Source organism: Rattus norvegicus, chromosome X (genome assembly GCF_021556685.1).
Source record: "Rattus norvegicus strain SHRSP/BbbUtx chromosome X, alternate assembly SHRSP_T2T, whole genome shotgun sequence".
Lineage (NCBI taxonomy): Eukaryota > Metazoa > Chordata > Mammalia > Rodentia > Muridae > Rattus > Rattus norvegicus.
The window spans coordinates 75,718,945-75,743,610 of record NC_141554.1 but is presented as its reverse complement, the minus strand read 5'-3'; the positions used below and the strand labels follow the sequence as shown (position 1 = coordinate 75,743,610).

Genomic DNA, 24,666 nt, shown 5'->3' with positions numbered 1-24,666 from the left:
AACGTTTTTATCTTTGGCCCAGTCACTTACACTCTACGAGGAAGCCTTCCAAAGCAGATAATCCACTTTCAGCTGCCCCACCAAGACGACCCTCAGCCGCTCGGCTACCTGTCCTGCTCCCAGCCTAGGACACTTGGTTCCTCAATGCTCCATAACCACCACCGCAGATTTGCACGTCTCTAAGGAGAGACTAAAGAGCTCCATAGGGAGCTGGTTTTTTATTTGGTTGGTTGGTTTCAGAGTGCGGCGCTTAATCGAACTTTTTGCTCCCAAAGATCTGGAGCGCTGACTGGTCTCTCCTTTCAGTTTTGAAGAGTTCCCATGGGTTCCTAAAACTAGTCCTTCAGAAGTAGGAGCAACAGCCTGTGCGCACAACAGGCGTGCAAAATTAAAATAGTCACTTGTAGTGTTTCGAAAATAACCCCCCAGGGGGGCGGGGAGGACACATCGCCTACGCGACACATTCTGGGCGGAGGGTGACGGCTACTGGCCCGTGGGTGCAGCGCGCAGCTGCGGGACCCACGCCCCGCCCCCGCGTGCTCGCCAAGGGAGGCGGTGCCCAAGGCGCAGACCGGCTGTTGTCGCCCGAGTCTCCCAGCCGCCGCGGTCTCCTTCGGTCAAGCGGAGGATGCGGGCGCGGCACCCGGGGACCACGGGAGACTGAGTGGAGACGGGGTCTTCGCAGACTGAAGCCTAGACCGCGGGAGGCTGAGCCGCGGCCTGAAGTGAAACTCCAAGGCCGCCGGAGCGTGGTGCTGCGCGGAAACCATTGGCTACACGAGCAAGTGAGCACTTAGAAGGTTTCCGCAGGCCTGGAGTCCAAGTGTCCCGGGTGTGCAGTGGGGGATTAGGGACGGGGCACGATGAGGAGCCGGAGTAACTCGGGGGTCCGCCTGGACGGCTATGCTCGGCTGGTGCATCAGACCATCCTGTGCCATCAGGTAAGTGTAGGTAAGGGTGAAATGTGAGCTGCCAGGACACTGACCCTGGATGAACCCTGAACACATTTGTCTCTGGGAAGGCCCTAAAAGATCCTGAAGGAGAGTTGCATGGTGAACCTGGAGTAGAATCAAAATGTGGCATGAAGAACCACAGCCCCCCATCCATCCCTCTGCAGTGATTTCTGAATGGAAGTTTCTGAGCTCAGAAGTAACGCTACCCCCTCCCCCAGCTACAGCTGGGTTCCAGACGCAGAGTTGCAAAAAATGATAACACTTGTTTATTGCCCTCACCCCAGGTTTGGGCCATCTACTTCCACCCCTCCCAAAGATGCATGAGAACGTTTAGCCATCCTAAGAGACCTTAGACTACTGTGAAGGTCAAGGCACTTTGTGCATACTTCTGTTTAAACAGTTTTGCTCAGTGCCTCAGGCTGGCCTTGAACTTGGGATCCTCCTACCATAGCCATCACAGTTTGGACAACAGACCACAAGTCAGTGGGGTTATTTGTTTGCTTCCTAAGTCGTTTCTTTATGTTTCTTTCTTTGTTAGAGACAGGATTTTACCATGTAGCCCGTGCTGACTTCAAACTCACCATCCTCGTGGGTCATCCCTCCTGTGCTGGGATTACAGGTGTGCACCACTGCACCTGGTTTATATATGCTTTTCGGAGTTGTGAACTGGTTTTTGAAACCAAGTCTTTCTTTGTAGCCCATGATGGCCTGAAACTCACTATGAGGCTGGCCTTGAAGTAGCATCAATCTGGAAAATTATAGGCATAAGACACCACACCTGGCTGTATATATTTCTAAATATATTTTTCTACTCCTTTACTTCAGATTTTTCGATGCCAGTTGACTTTAACTTAAAAAATTATATTTTTCTTTTAAAATGCATGTGACAGCATCCTTTGTACTACATTTGGTAATTGCGTTACTAATGCCTTTAGTTTAATAATACCCACATTTTGGACTTGTAAGCTTTCAGCCAGCTCTTTCCTTATTCTTAAGGTAACACATGCAAAGAAAATAAGCTGTGTTCCCGTAGGAGTATGTTCTGCAATGCTGACTAGCAGCAGTAGCAGCACACTGACTAGTCCACACACTTTTATTATATACTTGAAACTTGCCGAAAGAGTAGATCCCTCCCTATATAGAAAAGTGAGATAATGGATGCATTAACTTGATTGTCAGTTCACAGTGGTGTATGTGTCAAATTGTCATGTTGCATACTGTAAATATGTACAACTTTTTGTTGTCGATTATAACTAAGAAAGCTGGGAGATAATATCTGCCTGCAATTGGTTAAAAGGAAAAAGAAAGTTCTAAAATTGGAGAATGGGGAGGTCAACTTTCTAAGTAAAATATTCCCTAGGTTGTGTTCCTTTTAACACTCTGAGGTTAGTTGCCTGTCCTCTCTTGATTGATCTTGCAGAATCCAGTGACAGGCTTGCTTCCGGCCAGCTATGATGAGAAAGATGCCTGGGTCCGAGATAATGTGTATAGCATCCTGGCTGTGTGGGGTTTAGGCCTGGCATATCGAAAGAATGCAGACCGTGATGAGGACAAGGCAAAGGCCTATGAACTGGAGCAGGTAATCAAAACAAAACTAGACAGAGATGTGGAGCTATGCATGGGTGTAGTCGGGGAGCAGGAATTGAAGGGAAAATTGCCCCTGCACCACCTTGCTGAAATTGCATTTTATAAAGTATCTTATACTGTGCCTGAAGTGTGTTTGGTTTAGGCTGGTCTGGTCTAGTTGGTTTGTTTATTGCAGTGGAAACTTGAAAACTACAGATTCAGGGAAGAGGGCTCAGAGTCTTCAATACTTTTGAAAATCCTACCCAGTATATTTCCTAAAATTAATAAGCCTCTTAAGTGTATTTTCAGGTTCTGACATTTTATTTTCATTGAGAAGAATATTTGAGAGCCAGATATCAACTATTTTATTCGTTTTCTTTTTTGAAAATACTTGTGGTGTCTGTATGAGTGCACCTGATGCAGATCAACAGGTTTTCCTCATTAGACAAAAGTAATAACTTGGTAGATCTTCATAACTCTGATGGCTATTTTAGAGAGCCTGTTGGCTGCCTGGGGACAAATTGAGGTCAGAGTCAGCAGATGACTTTAACCCAACTTTTAAGGCACCTTCTCCTCAATAAATCCTTAATATCCTTTATAGAACTTCTGAACACAAAGGAACTACATCCTTTTACATGTCTAAAAAAGCAACAATTTGGTATCCTTTGTATTATAGAAGACCTTTAATAATAAATACTCTGTTAGTTGTAGGTATTCCTAGATCCTTTTCCATTAGTGACAAGGAGACTTACCACAGCAACTATTTCTCCTGTTGTCTCCCTTGAACTTACGAAATCCGAGTTCCAATTATGATTTATAAATCAGGTTATTGGGATTTGTTTTCTTTAAAGCAGCAATATATTCTGAAGTTGTTCTTGGGAATGGGACAAGCCTCACTGGGTTATCTGCAGCATCAATAACCATTTGGAATTCTTTCAAGGCGTTACTGAGAGGTACAAAGCATTGTTGGATGTTTTACTCTAGCAGAGCAAGCACAGACTTTTATAGAAATAATGCCATAACAGAAATAATGCCATAATAGAAATCTGGAAAACATAGGGTATATTTTAAAAAAGTCTCTCGTTCTATATTCTATCAAAATATTTGCTATTTTGATCTCAGTAGTTTGTTCCTTATTTTGATTTTCTATAAATTAATATCAGAAGAACTTTGATTATGTGCCTGATATAATTTGACCAAAAATTTCAATATTGTTAGAATAAGTCTGTTGTCCCAATTCTGCAGAATTGTTGTCTTTCCTTATTTGTTCCAAGTGGAAAAATGAGGAATAGGGTGAATTGCCAGTTCTAAAATTTTTGTGTTCTATTATATAACCTTTCACATATCATATTGCTAACTTGGGAATGTTTTAGAACATTATGGAAGCAGGAATCAGCTTCAAAAAAGAAAAGCTCCTTTGGGGATTCTAATTTATATGTACTTGTTTAATGAATCAAAACTAATTTGATCATTATGTTCTATGTTTTGACAAAACCTAAGTCAGCAGTAATCTAGACCAGAGATTAGAAACCCAGCCATTTTTCTAAAGCATCAGATAATAAATATTTTTGGTGTATGGGTCACTCGTGTCTAATTACTCAGCTCTGCCAGGTGTAGCAAAAAAAGAGCCAGAGAAAATATGTAAAGATTTAGTATAGCGATATGTTCCAATAATACTTTATTTACAAAAACAATGATGGGCTGGATTTGTCCCTGACCTAGATGAATGATTCTCAACTCTGGCTGTATATTGGAATTACTTGGAAAGCTTCCCAGAGATACCCGACCTCACTTTAAAACAATTTAAGTAAGAATCTAGAAATTATATCCGTGAGCACTGGTCTTTTTCAAATTCCCTAGGTGATTCTAATACAGCAGATCTAATAGTATGCCTAGATAATAACCCATATAAGACTAGTAAATGAACACAGATTAACTCTAATACATTCACAGATTAAATTTCTACCTGCTTGCTGCCTACTTGCATTACTGTGTGGATTCTCCAAAGCACTGTTAATCATTTAGACCCTTTCTTCCAACTCTCATTTTTGCTTCTCTCTCATAAAATCAGAGAATCAATGAGAATAGCGGATGGAAATAAGAAATGGGCTTAGCTAATTTCCTTAGTCTATATTGGAAATAGAATTATACACAAGTATACATTCACAAATGTCCCTTTTAAAAAGACTCATAGCTATAAAAAAAAATAAACACTCAAGCAGATCCTGACCTCTCTTTGGCTGCCCCCACCACTTCTTGTTCTTTCTCAGTTTATTCTCTTTGTATCATCTCTCATTTGTTTTTCATGGGTTTTCTATTACCTTTTTGGGTAACTCTCTTCCCTTAGCTCTGGCCTCAGTTGAGATCTCAATTCCAGTTTTTATTTGTCTTCTTACTAGTTCTCCCTGTGTATGCTGTGGTTCTTCAAACTCTGTGTGCCTGAAAACCCCCAGCCTTTCCAAGTAAAACAAAACACAACACTATCAAACACTAGTAACTTGCCACTGTTTCTCTCTCTCTCTCTCTCTCTCTCTCTCTCTCTCTCTCTCTCTCTCTCTCTCTCTCTCTCCCTCTTTCTTTCTTTCTTTCTTTCTTTCTTTCTTTCTTTCTTTCTTTCTTTTTTTTGGAGGTGAGGACTGAACCCAGGGCCTTGCACTTGCTAGGCAAATGCTCTACCACTGAGCTAAATCCCCAACCCCAATGGTATTCTTAATTTACAGTCACCTTCACAGTATTACTTGGAAAATGTCTCATAGTACAGTCTGTGGACCACAAAGCTGACTTAAGATCTAGACTAAAACAGAAAGTGGTTATAGAGAATTGAAGAAGCTGTTCTATGCTATGATGTTCTAAAACATACTCCCTTCTCATGCCAAGTATGCATGAGATGTGCACATAAACATATAGTCAAAACACCCATGCATATAAAATGAAAAATGAGTCTTTAAAAATAATGTGAAATTTTAAATAAAAAGATGCTGTCAAGGCAGTAGGGCATATACTAGAGAATCCTTAGAGCCTTGGGAACCAGCTGATTTGCTTCTTTTCTCTGTGTGGATTCTCCTCTATTAGATGGTTGGCTTGTTTTTAGGTAAAACTGCCTTAACTTTTTATATTAGTATTTAAACTCAAGGAATCATAAGCCATGGACTTTTAGCTGCCGTGTGTTTTGTGATCCTATAAAGTAAATGCCATGTAAGTAACAGCCCAGGATAGGGTTACTTGTTCTCAAAAGGTCATGGACTGCCTGAGCTGCTGAGTAAGTGCTCTCATGTCTCAGTATGTTTATAACGGTCTCGTTTCCATTTATTTCTGCAGAGTGTAGTGAAGTTAATGAGGGGACTGCTGCACTGCATGATCAGACAGGTACGGCACTGGAAAGAACTTCCAATCAAACATAACAGCATCTTAATTATACTTAGGACCTTTTATTCAGATTCCCAAATGATACTCTCTAATTCTAGAAGGCTCGGAACTCTGAGATGGGGATGTCACAGAGAGACTCACCACCCTGCTACAAGTAGAATTATTTCCTTCCAGTCTTTTTCCTCCCTTTAGGAATTTTTTTTTTCTCAAGAAGAATCATCCTATTGGCAATTATGTGTACTAGATAAAGCATGATACAGTTCTTTGGCCTGGAAACCGGGAAGGGGAATAATAATAATCGACATGTAAATAAGAAATACTCAAGTTAATAAAGATTTAAAAAAAAACCTTATCTGAAACTTTTAGGTCCAGATCCATTCTAGAACTAATACATTTTAAGATTTTTTTAAAAAAATTAGCACACTGCACTTTATCTTATAATTTCTCATGTTTTCAGTGGATAGAGAAAATACTCTGAAACAAAAACCCCATCTCTTTGTAGGGAAACATTCCTTATATGCTAAATGCAGTAAGGCCTATAAATAACCAGATGTTGATTTGAATTTAGTGTTTACACCAATTGAGTTTTGATACAAAATCTACATGGAAAAAAAGTCTTTCAAAGTATTTTCAGTTTTAGCATTGGGGCAAAGGAATCTCAAACTTCAAATAATTGGTCTTGCTGGGCCTTGTGTGTAGCTGAACATCATTTTATATGTGACTTGAAAATTTGCAGTCCCTTATTGGTTCTGTACCTGCCAAAGCTTTGCCTCTTCATGGGTTGTCTGTCTCTTGCCTACTGACTTCTTGTGTGTTATGGATATTAATCATGTGTACATTGCAAATATTTTTATAGTCTACCACTTACATTTTGACTTTATGGCATTTTTCCACATGAAGTATTTTACTAAGGAACCTATAATCTTAGGTCTTAAAACATGGACATATTGAACCAGACTTAATTAGAGCAAGGTAGAAATAAATGGCTTTCAACTTAAAAACTTCCATGTCTACACGTGACTTTAAAATGAATATGTAGTTATTTATTGTATATATCTCTTTACTAGTCTCACATACATAAGTTTTCTCTGTGTCTTTATACTTCATTTATATTTTAGATAGTTATGCTTTGTCCTATTAAATAGGTATAGTCACAAATTTCATGAACTATATTTGAGATTACCATACATCAGAGACATAAATAATCACATCTACATGTCACGAACTAGGTCAGGAACTACTAGTTGCCTTTTACCTAAGGTTTCCTGTCTAGATTTCTGGTGTGTGTATGTGTGTGTGTGTGTGTGTGTGTGTGTGTGTGTGTGTGTGTGTGGTGTGTATTGGTGTGTGTGTGTTGGTGTGTGTGTGTGTATTGGTGTGTGTGTGTATGGGGGTGTGTGTTGGTGTGTGTGTGTGTGTATTGGTGTGTGTTGGTGTGTGTGTGTGTGTGTGTGTGTGTGTGCTAGGAATTGGACCCAGGGCCTTATGCATCCTCAGAATACATTACCACTGAGCTATACTCCCAGCTCCCAAAGATTCTCTTTTAGTTTGTAATTTTAGCTTTCTGTAATACCATTTTTGTGATTCTTTATGGTTCTCATTAACTTTTTTATGGCAAAAATATATCCTCTTGGGGTTAGAGAGATGGTTAAGAGTACATATTGCTCTTGCAGAGGACCTGAGTTTGGTTCCCCATAACCACTCATATTGGATGGCTTACAACTGCTTGTAACTTCAGCTCCAAGGAATCTAAAGCCGTCTTCTGGCCTCTGGGGGTACCCCCACATACAAACAACTATGCACAGGCACATTAATAAAAAAATCCTCATCTCTCAATTTATCTACATATTCCTAATTTCAATTCAAGAACAACTGTACAGCACTGAGTTTTCTCACTAAACTGTTCTTTTACATTTGAGCTTCCGGTTTCTCTACAACATGGCCAAGTAACCATTTGAAAAGCATAGAAAAGAGGCAGTGAACAGGAAATAGGTGGGTTTTTTAAAAAAGTTTCTTATTTTTTATTTAAAAATGACAGATTTCCCCAGTGTAGGATAAAAGCAGGTAACAGTTTATTTCAAATATTCACAATTCCCTGAAGGCAGAGTGCAGTGATGTGTGTATGTCAGAGCCCTGCAGATGCTTGGTAAACGGGTTGAATTTTCTGATTGGCCTTTTTATACTGTTTTCAGGTGGATAAAGTAGAGTCTTTCAAGTACAGTCAGAGTACTAAAGATAGCCTTCACGCCAAGTACAACACCAAAACTTGTGCCACGGTAGTGGGTGATGACCAGTGGGGACACCTGCAGTTGGATGCTACTTCTGTGTACCTGCTCTTCCTAGCACAAATGACTGCCTCAGGTCAGTACAAGGAGACAATGACTGCATGCTCCTGAGTTTGGATCATCTACTCTGGTTCGCCTGGTTTCTCTGTAGGTATTGACTAGAAAATGAATTATCTATTTATAGTGTTCAGTGAAGCAAATTAGAAATAACACCAGTTTATAAGTTTACTACAGCTAGAGAACTTTTTTGAGGTCTAGGCAATATCTTATTGTATTGAGAAGAAAATTTACAGTACTAATTAATGCTCTTTTGAAATGGAAACCCAGAAATGTGAGCTAGATCTTTAGTCAGGTGTTTTTATTATTTATTAATTCTCAGAAGCCAAGAGATGGGAAGGAAGGGTGAAGGTTTTTTCTTTTTTGTTGGCTAATTTTTATTTACATTTCAAATGTTAACAAGGTTTTTTTTCTTATTTCCATACTGTACATCAGTGTGCCTGTGGTTACTGTGGCTATAAAACCACACACTTTATATACTCTTTATTAGTATGATCTGAATCTAAATGTGTGTTTTTCATTATTAAATAATATTCTATATAAGTAGTTTTGTGATGATCTTTAGATGCCTGATATGTAAAAGAAAATTATAAGAAATATAGTAGCTTACATCTATCTATATCCTAGCACTTGGGAGGCAGATGCAGGCCAGCCATAGTTTACATACTAACTTCTAAGTCAGTGAAAGCTACATAGTGGGATCTGTTATAGATGTAAAATTGGAGATGGAAACAATTCTATTATATGGAGTTCCCAAACTTAATAAGAACAGTTCCAGATCATTCAGGGTAAGTTAATGTAATTTATAATGCTATTTTTTTCTGTGGTGCTGGGGTTTCAAAGCAGAGTATCATGCATTCTAAGACAAGCACTCTACCACTAAACTAAAATCTTAACCATTTATGGCCAGAGTTCCTTAATGTTAAAGGAACCCAAGATGGGAATCCCTTCAGAATACTCTCTAGAAGACTAGTAAGGGGGTTAGGGAAATACTTTAGTAATAAATAATACAAATTTCTTATAATGGATTGAAGTTGAAAAGCAACTTTTTTATATATAACTGGAGAAAAGACTATAAAAGATCTTCATAGAGAACTAGCAATACCTTGAATGTTTTTTGAATACTTAGGGAAGATAGAGTTAGAAACTGATTGCAGTGTACAGAATAGTAGCATGAAAAGCTCTAGCAAAACAGCCAAAAATGCTAAAAGTTTAAGAAGAACCCAATGCTTTGAAATTGTTCATTGGATATTGTTCAAAAGGATATGTAGTAAGTAGAGAAGCACTACAAAAATTAATTATTGAGAATGAGAAGACTGAGGTATCTGGTCTCAGCATAACCCCCGATCCCAACTCTTGGGAGGTGGGGATAGGAAGATCCAAAGTTGAAGGTCACCTTCAACTAAATAGCAAATTTAATGCTAACCTATGAGACCCCACCTAAAAAAATGAAACACCCATCCTCTTTCAGTGTGTGTGTATGTATCATGTGTGTAGTGTGTATATATGTAAAATCAAACTATAGATATAGAAGGAAATATTTGCAAATCATGTATAAGCGATTTATACCTAGTCAAAAGAACTTTCACAACTCATTATTTAAAAGATTAACAGAATAATTAAGTCAGATATGGTAGAGTGGTACATGCTTATAAACCTAATAGTTAAAAGGCAAAGGCATGGGGATCTCAAATTTAAGGCCATAGGGAGACCCTGTCGCAAAACAAAAGAGAAAAGGAAAACAAAAGAAAAATATTAGCCTCCTTTAAAATGGCTAGAGTAGGCTAGACAGATGGCTCAGTGTTTAATAACACTGGCTACTCTTCCAGAGGACCTGGGTTTAATTCATAGCACCCACTTGACAGCTCGCAACTGTCTGTAACTCCAGTTCCAGGCAGTATGATGCCTTCTTCTGGACTCAACAGACAGAGCATACATGTATCACACAAACATATATGTAGGCAAAAACACTCATACACCAAAAAAGCTCAATTTTTAAAATAAAAAGTGGCTAGAGGATATCAACTGATTTTCCTCTATGGAGTTTGTATAAATAACCATTAAAAATGTTGTCCATTATTAATCACTAGAGGAATACTGACCTGAATCATTGTAAAAACCACTTCAACCACACCAGAATGGCAGGAATCAAGAAGATAGATTTAAAAAATTTTGCTGAAGATATAGAGAAACTGGAACCTTTGTCCACTGCTCTGAGAAATGTAAAATGAGAGCAAGGGAGATGTCTCAGCAGGTAAAAGTGTTTGCTACTAAGTCTGACAAGCTGAATGCAATACCTGGACTTATATGTTGGAGGGAGAGAATCAACTGCCTTCAGTTGCCCTCTGACTTCCTTGTGTACCATGGCATGCATGCACACACATAAATTAAAAAAATAAATAAAATTTAATGTTTCCATACAACCACTTTGGAGAGCAGTTGAGCAATGTCTCAGAGGCTTGAATATAGAGTTACCATATGATCCAGCAGTTTCTCTAAGTATATAGATACTCATGAAAAATGGAAATATGTCCACACTGTATACATAAATATTTATAGCAGCATTATTTATGATGGCTACAAAGTAAAAACAATCTAATCTCTATCACCTGATGATTAGATAATTAAAATATGGTGTATTCACACAATTCAATATTTTTTGGCAATAAAGGGAGTAGTGATGCATTTCTCAATACAAAGGGAGCTTCAAAATACTGTGTTCAGTGAATGAACACTGACACAAAAGCTGCATGTGATACACTTCTCCTATTATATGAATGCACAGTGAGTAAAGAATTCCATTTCGTGGTGATGAATATGTCCCAAAATTGATTATGGTAATGGATATACACTGTAATACAAAAAAGCCAGTTGTGCCGGGCAGGTAAGTAGAGGCGATTGAAGTGAAGTTGATTGAAGCAGAATTCATTGAGTAATTTCCATTTGTGCGCCCTGCAGTGATAACCAAGTGTCCTTTTCTCTCAGGACTCCATATCATCCACAGCCTAGACGAAGTGAATTTTATACAGAACCTTGTGTTTTACATTGAAGCCGCATATAAAACTGCTGTAAGTACTTGCTTTATAATGAACTTTTAAACACAGAACAACTCGTTTCTTCTTATAATGAATGAATCAAAAAGGCTCATGACAAAACCATGTTCAATGTCTTTACTAAGATCTTCATTCCCTGCTTGCCCTGTCATCAGCGCTTTCATTTCTTTCAAAGTCTATACTTCATGGTGTGTGCTTGACAACTGGAGACTAAATTCTACTCGTTTTATTATATTGCTATTTTCATTTAATATATTTTATTAGACTATTTCTATCCCAGGCTGGTCCTAAACTCACTACATGAGGGTGATCTTAAACTTCTGATTCTTCAAGTGTGTTGGAGTTAGAGGCATAAGCTACCATGACCAGTTTTATGTGGTGTTTGGGTTTGAGCCCTAGCAAGCACTCAACCAACTGAGATATTTCCCCAGCTCCTTACAGTCTCATTTTAATTGAAACTTTTAAAAGAAGCATGATAACTGAGTGATGTATGGGCCACTTGGCTGTACACAAAATTTATTCATGTGTTTATTGTTGATTTAGAATCTTCTATAATAAAGGCTTCCCCTTATGAGTACCATATGAAGTATGTTTATATTAAATTGTCATCTATAATGTTTCTCTGTATAAAATGTGTTAAACACTACAGAAATGTTTTTTCCTTTGGTCTATTATGAAGTTTTTGTTGCTCTTGTTCAAACTTCAAATAATCCAAATGCCCTTGAACAAGTAAATGGATAAATGAATTTCCGTGTGTTCATAAAAAGATAATAATTGTTCAAGAATTTAAAAAATGAAATATTAAGCCATGAAAAAACATGAATAAATCTAAAATGCATAATGGTTAGTAGAAGAAGTCTCATAGGAAATGTCCACAAGCCTGGGCACGGTGGTTAAGCCTTTAATCTCAGCACGTGGGAGGCGCAGAGGCAGATGGATGTCTGTGAGTTGGAGGACAACCTGCTCTATATAGCAAGGTCCAAGTCAGCCAGAACAACATAGTAAAAGCATTTCTCTAAATAGTGTGTGTGTGTGTGTGTGTGTGTGTGTGTGTGTGTGTGTGTGCATGTGTATGTGTGTTTGTATGTGTGTGTGCACATGTGCGTGTATACATACATACATGCATATATGCATACACACATACATACAAGATGATTACACTAACATAAAACTCTAGACATCTGTACTGACAGTAGATTTGTTATTGCTATCATTACATTAACAGGGGCGGAGAGCAAGAAATGGAGTTTGGAAGCCAGGAGGAGACTTTGAAAGTTTTCAAAATTACATTTTATTGTTAAAGGTCCTCTGCCAAGACTGATGTCCAAAGCAAGATCAGATCTCTCTCCCTCCCCCCTCTCTCCCTCCCTCCTTCCCTTCCTCCCTCCCTCCTTCCCTCCCTCCCTCTCTCCCTCCCTCACACACACGTCTATTAAACATTTTAAAATAGGAATCATATTATGTAGTTTAAATATATTCCGATTTATATACACCATTGCACATCAATAAAGATATAAAACTTCTTACTACTGTGGAATGGATGAATGCAATCACTGAAACACAGGACAAATACTCCAGTCATCTCTGACTGTCCTTTTACTGTGTTTTCATTTGTTCCTGACTAACCCCCTTGTATTGAACATACCACTTTTCTTTAATTTTTGTGGTGCTAGGATTAAACACAGGACTTTATACATGGTTGGCAGGTACTCGATCGCTGAACTGTATCTCCAGGCAGCATTCTTTTTCACTTTTAATTGTTGTATTAGTTTAAAAGATACTACTTTTAAAATGCATTTATCATTTTCGCTAATGTTCGTTTCTCAATGCATATATATATATAAATATATATATATAAAACTTTGCCCATTTTTATTGGATATTTTCTTAATTTTACATTTCAAATGTTCTCCCCTTTCCCGGTTTCCCCTCCATATTTGATTGGTTAGACTCACCCCAAGGTATTTTATATTATTTGTGACTATTGTGAAGGGTGTCATTTCCCGGTACATACAGTGTGTTTCTGTATCTTGGCTTTTATAGATAGTGCTGGCGTAACCATGGGTCTGCAGGCCTCTGTAGAATGCTGCTTTAGACCCCATGGGTATATTTCTAGAAGGGGTACCGCTGGATCATATGGCAGGTCTATTTTTAATTTAAAGGAATGCCCATACTGATTTTCATAATGCTGGACTAATTTTCATGCCTACCAACGGTGTGTAACGTTTTCCTACACTTGTTGCTAGTATTTTTCTGATGACAGATATTCTGAATGGAGTGAGATGAAATCTCAATATAGGTTTGGTTTGGACTGATTTGGTTTTGTTTTTTGAGACATTTCTCTGTATAGCCCTGGCTGTCCTAGAATTTGCTCTGCATACCAGGCTGACCTGAAACTTAAAGGTCCATCTGTCTCTGCCTCCCGAGTACTGGGATTATATAGGCTTACTGCACTACCACCTGAATGTGGGCTCAGAAGTGTACTTACCTCTTTCCCCTGAGTGCTGGGATTAAAAGTATATGCTGTTACATCCACCTCAGTACACATTCTAGTCTGAGATTGAAGCATCTTGTAGCACCAAACACTGCAGAAGTGTTCAGTGAGGAACAGGGAATCTCAAAAGTACACTAGAAAAATATAAAACCTGAAGCAATCCCACTAAAATCAGGGACTTAACAAGGCTACCCACTCTCTCCCTACCTATTCAATACAATACTCGAAGTCAGAGCCATATATATATATATATATATATATATATATATATATATATATATATATATATATATATATATATATATTTAAAAGGTACAGGAGCCTTCCAGTGGCTAAACTTGGAACAATTAACAATGCAGGCAGCAAAATAATGATAGCATTCCATAATAAACCAGCAAAAGTCTAAATATCCATAAAGTTATACTAACATTAAATAATTAAATAAAAGATTGGTAGAGTGGCAAAGTGTTTGCCATATAATCCTGACAGCCTGTATTCAATCCCTGGAACCTATGTAAAGGTAGAAGAGGAAAACCGAATCCAGAGAGTCGTCTTCTGAGTGCCACGTGTGCACTAAAGAATGAACACGTGCACACATGCGCATGGGCACACACACACACACATGTACATGCACACACGCACGCAGGCATGCATACACACAAACACACCAATAAGTAAACAACTAAACAAGAAAAAAACAGGGAATAATGAACTGCCTTCCTTGGAGAAGTATTATAATTAATGACCATAGAAGTAGCCAGGAAAATAGATGAGAATTATCATCCAAACTGCACTTGCTGTAAGCAGTTAAGGCAGAATGCTGGATCGGTGGCTGGTTGTCTAAGGAGAAGCACTGTATTTGCATGATCATCCTGTTGTTTTTCTGAGATAGAGTCTCATCTCAGGTTTGCAACCAGGAGCAACCCTACCTGGTGATATTTATATTGTATTGAACGCTCTCAAAGTATGTATTAATTAAAAAGAGAAAAGTAAAATGGGAAATGCTAGTGATAACCAAACTATTTGACTTTGAGTAGTTTTTACTTAGTGTCAAGGTCACAAAGGACAAGATATGAGAAAGCACTATTGATTGGAAGTCACTAAGGAGACATGGCAGGAATGCAGTTGAATCTTGGAATGTAGAAAAAGCACTAGTCAGGCATGGTTGTATATGCTTACAATTCCAGCTCTCGGGACGTACAGGCATGAAGTCCATAGTTAACTCAGTTGCTTAGTTGACCTGAGTCCTTAGCTTTAACAGTTATACTGTGGTTATGTTCAACATTAACATTAGGCAAAAACAAGGTCAAAAGCATTAGGGGACGCATTGTACTATTTTTGCAATTTTATAATCCTGAAGTTTTTTTAAAAATAAAAAGTTATTAGTTTAATTTTAATTATTTTTATATTGCCAAGGGGATGTTTATAGCTATGACTAAGAGTAGGTTTTGGAGTGGAACTCCTTAGAATGTACTCTGGATTCTGACACTTATCAACTACATGACCTTGGGTGAGTTACTTGCTGTTGTTCTTGTAACTTAGTTTCATCATCTGTTAAATGTAAAGATTAAGGGTAGCGAGATGGCTTGATAGTTAAGAGCACTTCCAGAGAACCCAGGTTGAATTCCCAGCACCCACACAGCAGCTCACAACTGTTTGACTGTTTGAAACTCCGGTTCCAGGGAATCTGATCTTTCACACAGACATACATGCAAGCAAAGCACCAATGTACATAAAATTAAAATAAAAAGCACATTTTTTAAAAGTAAGCACTGAGAAAGATAATGCATGTATTGTACATTTTTTATTTATTTATTTTTAGACTCCAGATTTTATTCCCCTCTTTGTTCATCCTCCAACTGTTCCACATCCCATACCTCCTCCCACCCCACCCCACCTCCATCTCCATGAGGATGTTCCCACCCTCTCTACCTCACCAGACCTCTAAACTTCCTGGCGTCTCCAGTCTCTTGAGGGTCAGGTGCATCTTCTCTGACTGAACCCAGACCCGGAGTCCTCTGCTGTATGTGTGTTGGGGGCTTCATCTCAGCTGGTGTATGCTGCCTGGTTGGTGATCCAGTGACTGAGAGATCTCAGGGGTTCAGATTAATGGAGACTGCTGGCCCTCCTAAGGGTTGCTCTCCTCCTCAGCTTCCTCCAGCTTTCCCCTAATTCAACACAGGGGTCAGCAGCTTCTGTCCATTGGTTGGGTGCACATATCTGCATCTGACTCTTTCAGATGCTTGTTGGGTCTTTTAAAGAGCAGTCATGGTAGTTCCCTTTTTTTGAGTGCCCCATAGCCTCAGTAATGGTGTCAGGTCTGGGGCCTCCCCTTGATCTGGATCCCACTTTGCTGGACCTTCTTTTCCTCAGACTCTTCTCCATTTCCATCCCTGCATTTCTTTAAGATAAGAAGAATTATGGGTCAGAGTTTTGACTGTGGTATAGCAACCCCATCCCTCACTTGATGCCCTGTCTTTCTGCTAGAGATAGGCTCAACAAGTTCCCTTTCCCCATTGTAGGGCATTTCATCTAGGGTCACCACCTTTGAGTCCTGAAAGTCTCTCATTTACCAGGTCTCTGATTCATTCTGGGGGGGGGGGAGTCCTCCCAACCTCCTTCCTCCCGAGGTCGCCTGTTTCCATTCTTTCTGCTGGTGCTCAGGGCTTCAACCCCTTCCCCCCACCCAATACCAGATCATGTTCCCCTCTCCTCCTACCCCCATCCCTCTTTCCTCCCCTGTCCCTCTCTCCCTCCCCCTTGTGGTTGCTTTCTTCTCCCTCCCAAGTGGGACTGAGGTGTCCCCTCAGCTTGTTGAACTTTTTGAGTTCTGTGGATTGTATCCTGGGTATTCTGTACCTTTTTTGGGCTAATATTCACTTATTAGTAACGACATATTGTGCATGTCCTTTTGGGTCTGAGTTACCTCACTCAGGATGATATTTTCTAGTTCCATCCATTTGCCTGCAAAGCTCAAGATGTCCTTGTTCTTAATAGCTGAGTAGTATTCCATTGTGTAAATGAACCACATTTTCTGTATCCATTCTTCTGTTGTGGGACAACTGGGTTGTTTCCAGCTTCTCACTATCACAAATAAAGCAGCTATGAACACAGTGGAACATATGCCTCTGTGGCATGGTGGGGTATCTTTTGGGTATATTCCCAAAAGTGGTATTTCTGGGTCTTTAAGTAGGTCTATTTCCAATTTTCTGAGGAACCCCCAAATTGATCACCAGAATGGTTGTACAACTTTGCAATCTACCAACAATGGAGGAGTGTTCCTCTTTTACCACATCCTTGCCAACCTGAGGCTTTGATCTTAGCCATTCTGATTGGTATAAGGTGGAATCTCAGGGTTGTTTTGATTTGCATTTCTCTGATCAGTAAGAACTTTGAACATTGCTTTAGGTGCTTCTCAGCCATTCGAGATTCCTCTGTTGTGAATTCTCTGTTTCGTTCTATACCCCATTTTTTGATTGGGTTGTTTGGGTTATTTTTAGTGGTTAGCTTCTTGAGTTCTTTGGATATTTTGGATATTAGTCCTCTACTGGATGTGGGGTTAGTGGAGATTTTTATCTCAATCTGTAGATTGCCAATTTGTCTTATTGACTATGTCCTTTGCCTTACAGAAGCTCTCCAGTTTTATGACGTCCCATTTATCAATTCTTGATCTTATAGCATGAGCCATTGCAGTTCTGTTTAGGAAATATCCCCTGTGCTAATGAGTTCAAGACTCTTTCCTACTTTCTCTTCTATTAAATTCAGTGTATCTGGTTTTATGTTGAGGTCCTTGATCCATTTGGACTTGAGCTTTGTGCAAGGTGACAAATATGGATCTATTTTCATTTTCTACATACAGACAGCCAGTTAGACCAGCACCATTTATTGAAGATGCTTTCTTTTTTTCCACTGTATATTTTTGGCTTCTTTGTCAAAGATTAAGTGTGCGTAAGTGGGTGGTTTTATTTCTGGGTCTTCAATTCTATTCCATTGATCAACCTGTCTGTCTCTATACCAATACCATGCAGTTTTTAATCACTGTTTCTCTATAGGAGAGCTTGAAGTCAGGAATTGTGATTCCCCCAGCAATTCTTTTATTGTTATGAATTGTTTTCGCTATTCTGTTTTTTGTTTGTTTGTTTGCTTGCTTTTGGTTTTTGGGTTTGGTTTTGTTTTTTGTTTTTTGTTTTTGCATTTCCAGATGAATTTGAGATTGCTCTTTTCATGTCTTTGAAGAATTGTGTTGGGATTTTGATGGGGATTGCATTAAATATGTAGATTGTGTTTGGTAGATGGCCATTTTTACTATGTTAATTCTGCCAATCTATGAGCATGAGAGATCTCTTCATTTTCTGAGATCTTCTTCAATTACTTTCTTGAGAGACTTGAAGTTCTTATCATACAGATCTCTCACTTGCTTGGTTAGAGTTACCCCAAGATATTTTATATTATCTGTGGTTATTGTGAAGGGAGTTGTTTTCCTAATTTCTTTCTCAGCCTGTTTATCCTTTGAGTAGAGGAAGGCAACTGATTTGTTTGAGTTAATTTTATATTCAGGCACTTTGCTGAAGTTGTTTATCAGGCTTAGTAGTTCTCTGGTGGAACTTTTGTGATCACTTAAGTATGCTATCATATAATCTGCAAATAATGATATTTTGACTTCTCCCTTTCCAATTTGTATCCCTTTGACCTCCCTTTGTTGTCTGATTGCTCTGGCTAGAACTTCGAGTACTATATTGAATAAGTAGGGAGAAAGTGGGCAGCCTTGTCTAGTCCTTGATTTTAGTGGGATTGCTTCAAGTTTTTCTCCATTTACTTTGGTCTTGGCTACTGGTTTGCTGTATATTGCTTTTAGGTATGGGCCTTAAATTCCTGATCTTTCCAAGGCTTTTAACATGAGGTGGGTGTTCAATTTTGTCAAATGCTTTCTCAATATCTAATGAGACGATCACATGGTTTTTTTTCTTTGAGTTTGTTTATATAGTGGATTACATTGATGGATTTCCATATATTGAACCATCCCTGCATCCCTGGGATGAAGCCTACTTGATCTTGATGGATGATCATTTTGATGTGTTCTTGGATTCAGTTTGCAAGAATTTTAATGAGTATTTTCACATCGATATTCATAAAGGAAATTGGTCTAAAGTTCTCTTTCTTTGTTGATTCCTTGTGTGGTTTAGGTATCAGAGGAATTGTGGCTTCATAGAAGGAATTGGGTAATGTTCTTCCTGTTTCTATTTTGTGGAATAGTTTGAAGAGTATTGATATTAGGTCTTCTATGAAGGTTTGATAGAATTCTCCACTAAACTCACCTGGTCCTGGGCTTTTTTTGCTTGGGAGACTTAATAACTGCTTCTATTTCTTTAGGAGTTATGGGACTGTTTAGATGGTTATCTGATCCTGATTTAACTTTGGTACCTGGTATCTGTCTAGAAAACCATCCATTTTATCTAGATTTTCCAGTTTTGTTGTGTATAGGCTTTTGTAGTAGGATCTGATGATTTTTTGAATTTCCTCCATTTCTGTAAGTACCAAGAGATTAAGATTAGAATGTATGTATGACATGAAAATACCTGTTGCTATTTGGCCTCCATGCGCTAGACTTTATGGGAATCTCCTTTGGGAAAAACTTTAGAAGTGTTTCTAGATGATGTGAGTTAAATTTCTTAGACTTCCTCATTAAGTGTTGAAGAGATGGCCAACTTCTTAGAGGCCCCAATTTAACTTAGGTCATCATCTGCTCCTTAATAGCCAGTGCAGAGGCATGCATGTGTGAATATGTATGTAGAAAATGTGGTGCTATTAATATTTTTATTCAAGAATTATACATCTTTTGAATGTTCAGTAGTTATTGTTTTATTATAGTTATACTTGATTATTTTTTGCCAGGACTTTGGGATATGGGAACGCGGAGATAAGACAAACCAAGGCATCTCAGAATTGAATGCAAGTTCAGTTGGAATGGCCAAGGTATATTTTCTTTCTTATTTTTATCAAGTCTGGTCAATGGAGTTTAATTATCTTTGTCAGAGATAAAATCTTAATATACATGTTGACCCATCAAATTGTTCTTTAAACCACAGACAAAATTCAGATTCTTCCATGAAACTATGAATATATATTAAAAACTTTTTATGAGTTTCAAATTTGATATCATATGGCTTTTGTGGCATGTCTCTATGTATCTTACAAGAACAACAAACTTTAAACAGTAGTCACAATTTTTGCCATTGCATAAGCTAAGGAAACTCTTTTCCTGCCAATAGTCCAGTTCCCCAAGCTTGGTATCAGGTAGCTACCTCACAGTCCTCCACCCCATGTACTCTTCTCTGTCTCCCATGTCATCATCCCCTTTGTAAGTGAAGGGTCCGGGGGTACCTGGAAGAGAATGGGGGACAAGAGACGTGAAGAAGGACGCCAAGACAAGAGTCTGATCAAGGCAACAATTTTATTTTTCCCCAAGGTTGAATTTATACCATAACATGGGTAACAGAGGGAGGGGGGAAATAAGAAACATTTACACAGGCCAAGGACACAGTATTTGTGTGGTCAGGGAATTGGCTGATATTGACAGGATGTTAAAAATGTCACAGGTTTGTCATATCTATTAGTCAGCAGGAGAATTTTATCATATTATTATTTTTCTTGACCACCAGATTTGTATTAGTCTTCTGCAGCTGGCTGGGGATTTTCCATGAACCTAGTCATACTTAATTCTAACATCAACAATGGAGAGCTTCAAGGGCGTCGCTCCCAACACCCCTTTCCGCTTGGCCATGTCTTTTCAGCCTACTGGCTCTTATGTTCTCTAGAAAGAGTAAGAATAAATAAAGCAGGACAGCAGGAGTAAATTCAAACATTACTATGTTAAGTGTGCCTGGCTCAGCACTTGTATTTAACAGGAAAAATGCAGAATGTTTTATAAGAAGTAAATACAATATATACTTATCATATCATATTAATACTGAAAGTTTAAAACCAAGTTAGGAGAAGTAAAATATAAAAATCAAAAAGAAAAGAACAATTCAAGCTAGTTGAAAATACACAAACTACAGACATGATGAACTACTACTACTCAACACTTCATTGTGTAGTTCCTCAAAGACTCTTGTGACCATGGTATGTTCATCAAAACCAGGAACTAAGTGATTATACATACCACAGGATCTATTCAGTTTTAAAAAATTATCCCAATAATTTCATTTATGATAAAATAAAAAGCCTTGTGACACAGTATCCAGAGCAGAGTAACAAGTTACATTTTGTCATAACATCTTTTTTGGCTCAGCCAATCTAGAGCAATACTTTATAATTCTTGACCTTTATGACATTGGCATTTTTGAAAAATACAGAGTAACTTTTGTTTTATTGATTAGTTTGGCTTGGTCTTTAGGCTGGAGTCTTGTGCTTACATACTCTACTACTGCTGTAGAGTACCTTTAATACTTACTACACATTTTTTGTTTGTTTGTGGTAAGGTCTCTCATAGACCATGGTGGCCTTGAACTCACTGTACTTACCTCTGGAGGTCACCTTGAACAGATCCTCCTGCCTTTGCCTCCCGAGGATTACCTGTGTGCCACCCTACTCCGAGCTTCCCACACCACTCCATGTCCCCTTTACTTTTCCTATACAACTTCAAACTGGTTATTCTATGTACTACAGACAACTACTTTTATTTTGTGTAGTATCTTTTCATGATTGACATGTGTTTTTAGGGAGACCACCACAAAAACATTTCCGTATCCCTCATCTAACATCAGGAAATGCATGGTATAAATTTGGTCCCATTACCATTGATCCTATCTCTGATTAGTTCATTAAGGTGCTGTCTACTAGTTTTATCTGCCTTAAATTTCCTATTGCTGTTAATGTATATTTTGTGCTCTGTCAACTTCTACTTGTCCTTTAGGTTTCTCAGTTTAGGTGTTATTTCTCCAGGGAAGCATCCACAACTGCTTCGTACTCTCTCAAGACAAGGTCAGGTTGGCCTCATAATTAAGGAATTATAGATAATCAATATATACTTAAGATAATATTTAACCTTCTTGGCAGTTTAATGCAAGTGAATAAAAACCAACACCTTCTAAAATCAATGTAGATATGGGGAGGTGGTGGCTCAAGCCTTTAATCCCATCATCATGAAGCAGAGGCAAGTAGATCTCTGGGTTCTAGGCCAGCTTGGACTACAGATCAAGTTCCAGGATGGCCAGGGCTATACAGAGAAACCATGTCTTAGATAGGTAGATGAATAGATATATGGAGAAAATTTACATTCCTTATATTAAGAATATTGTCATATACCACAAGTGATGAGTTACATTGGAATAATGTGCATAAAAAGCAGTTTAGCATTATGTCTCAAAAATTGTTCACATACTTTAAGCCACTGATTCTACATCAAGAAATTAATGCTTGGGAGAAACTGGCCATTTCCCTCAGCAGGTACAACACCCAGGAGAGGCGACCTGCACTTTGCCTGAGCAACAGAGTAGAACTGACCCTGGTTGTTGGGGTTGCCTGAGAGTAGGAGAGCTGCTTGACTGGATAGTGATACAAACTCTGTTCTAATTTTCCCTGGGCAGTATGGGAGTCAAAGTACAAATCACAGGCTCCTAGGAACAAAGAGTGTTATTTTATTTTCTGTTTCATCAAATACATTCAAAAGCAACATCATGCAACATTTATTTACTAGGAAGAAAAATATGTATAATATATCTCATTCTTGATTTTCTTTCTTTTTTTTCAGTTCTGGGATTTGAATCCAGTGCCTCGCATATACTAATCCACTGAAATCCTTTCTTCCATTCCTTCTTACAGGCAGCCCTGGAAGCACTAGATGAATTAGACTTGTTTGGTGTGAAAGGTGGGCCGCAATCAGTTATCCATGTCCTGGCTGACGAAGTACAACACTGCCAGGTAAAGAAGGACTGGACCATGTCATAGCAAATTTTATTCTTTTTTTTTCCTTTTTTCCGGAGCTGGGGACCGAACCCAGGGCCTTGCGCGTGCTAGGCAAGCACCCTACCACTGAGGTAAATCCCCAGCCCCCGCAAATTTTATTCTTGCTCAGAGTCAGACTTAGCATAGGCTTTAGCTTAAAGAGAGCAGCCCATCTTGTGATTATTCCCATGTGATCAGAAATCTTTATCAAGAATTCTATAGTCAGATAAACCTGGAATAGCATGAGCTATGAGATAGATTATGGGTATCTTAGTTAGGGTTTCCATTGCTGTGAAGAGACACATGAACAAGGCAAGTCTTGTAAAGGACACCATTTAATTGGGACTCGCTTACAGTTCAGAGGTTCAATCCATAATCATCATGGTAGGAAGCATAGTACTCCGCAGGCAGACATGGTGCTGGACAGGTCCATGGTAAAATTCCATTCTTAGTGTTGTTTATAATTGCTGCCTATATTGAAAGTTTCTTTTCCCTGGCATATGAAATTTCTCCCCTTCTTCAGACCCTGATTATGTCCTCTGATATCCTAGTGAATATAAATTAAACTTCTAGTTTTGAAAATGTTTTCTGTGGATAAAGTATGTCACGGGAGAAGAAGGGCGAGCTTTTGTGGCTAGGGAGAAGACTAGTGGACGAATGCGGGGGCAGGGAGAGGATGGACAGTGAATAGGAACCAAGTGCAAAGTCGGAAAATATAATGAAGCCTATTATCTTCCACACTTGCTGAAAATTATTCTGAAAATATCTCAGAGGCATATCTCTCCTTCCCTACTCTGCCTACCTGCTGTATTTTGTCTTAGTTTTATTATTTAAAATTTTTATTATTCATGTATATTTTCACATATATTATTCACGTATATTCACGTGGATTTTTTTCCCTGAATGCATACCTGTACCACATTCATTCCTGGTGCCCATGAAGTCATAAACAGATATTGGCATTATGGATAGTTGTGAACTACTCAATCCTCTAGAAGAACAGCCAACCACGGATCATCTTTCTAGCCTGATATATATATATATATATATATATGTATATGTGTATATATATATATATATATATATATATATATATATGCACTAGGAACCAACAGAACTGTGCATCCCACAGATGTTAGAGCCTTTATCTATAAGCATTCTCCAATCAGCATGGTGAAACACTGAATCAGGATTAAGGAAAGACATGCCATACTAAGCAAGCTACTTCTTTAAGAGTCTCACTATTTGGGCTGGAGAGATGGCTCAGCTGTTAAGAGCACCCAACTGCTCTTCCAGAGGTCATGAGTTCAATTCCCAGCAACCACATGGTGGCTCACAACCATCTGTAAAGAGATCCGATGCCCTCTTCTGGTGTGTCTGAAGACAGCTACAGTGTACTTATATAAATAAATGAATAAATCTTTAAAAAAAAAGAGTCTCACTATTTAATAAAGTTTGGGTTATTCTTCGGATAGATTTTGTTCCACATACATCATTTGGAACCAAAGTTCACTTTGTAGCCAAGGTATTTAGTAACAAACGCTATTTCTTACCTTTACTTATTGCCTTTCTCTTAGTCGATCCTGAATTCACTACTGCCCAGGGCTTCAACATCGAAAGAAGTTGATGCCAGTCTGCTGTCAGTGGTCTCTTTCCCAGCCTTTGCTGTAGAGGACAGTCATTTGGTGGAGATCACCAAACAGGAGATCATCACCAAACTTCAGGTATGTCCACCTGTGGCTTCCTTCTCTTCAGAGCTGTGACTTTAAAGGGAGATTAGTGCCTTTAGGACCCTTGAGTATTGCATATGCCAGGGTCCTTTCCCAGGTTATACTCTTGTAAGAAGTATTTTACAAAACTCTCAAAAGCTTCTGCAGTTACGACTGTTGGAAATGGTACATCCACTTAGGAAAACAGTTGGTATTTTCCTAGGAATTTAAACATAT

General features: G+C 38.5%; 1 protein-coding gene across 4 annotated transcripts in view; it reads left to right on the top strand.

The window, feature by feature from the left end:
• Positions 1 to 577: 577 nt before the first annotated feature.
• Phka1 (phosphorylase kinase regulatory subunit alpha 1) overlaps positions 578 to 24,666 on the top strand; it is a 138,569-nt gene continuing 114,480 nt past the window's right edge. For 3 of the 4 annotated variants that reach the window (XM_087600652.1, XM_087600651.1, XM_087600650.1), the window contains exons 1-8: positions 578 to 941; positions 2,374 to 2,532; positions 5,838 to 5,885; positions 8,078 to 8,246; positions 11,213 to 11,295; positions 19,667 to 19,747; positions 22,598 to 22,696; positions 24,298 to 24,444. In XM_087600652.1, coding sequence (XP_087456778.1) covers positions 864 to 941; positions 2,374 to 2,532; positions 5,838 to 5,885; positions 8,078 to 8,246; positions 11,213 to 11,295; positions 19,667 to 19,747; positions 22,598 to 22,696; positions 24,298 to 24,444 — 864 coding nt within the window. In that variant the 5' untranslated portion in view covers positions 578 to 863. The remainder of the gene's footprint in view (positions 942 to 2,373; positions 2,533 to 5,837; positions 5,886 to 8,077; positions 8,247 to 11,212; positions 11,296 to 19,666; positions 19,748 to 22,597; positions 22,697 to 24,297; positions 24,445 to 24,666) is intronic. The other variant, NM_022626.2, reaches the window with a different exon arrangement.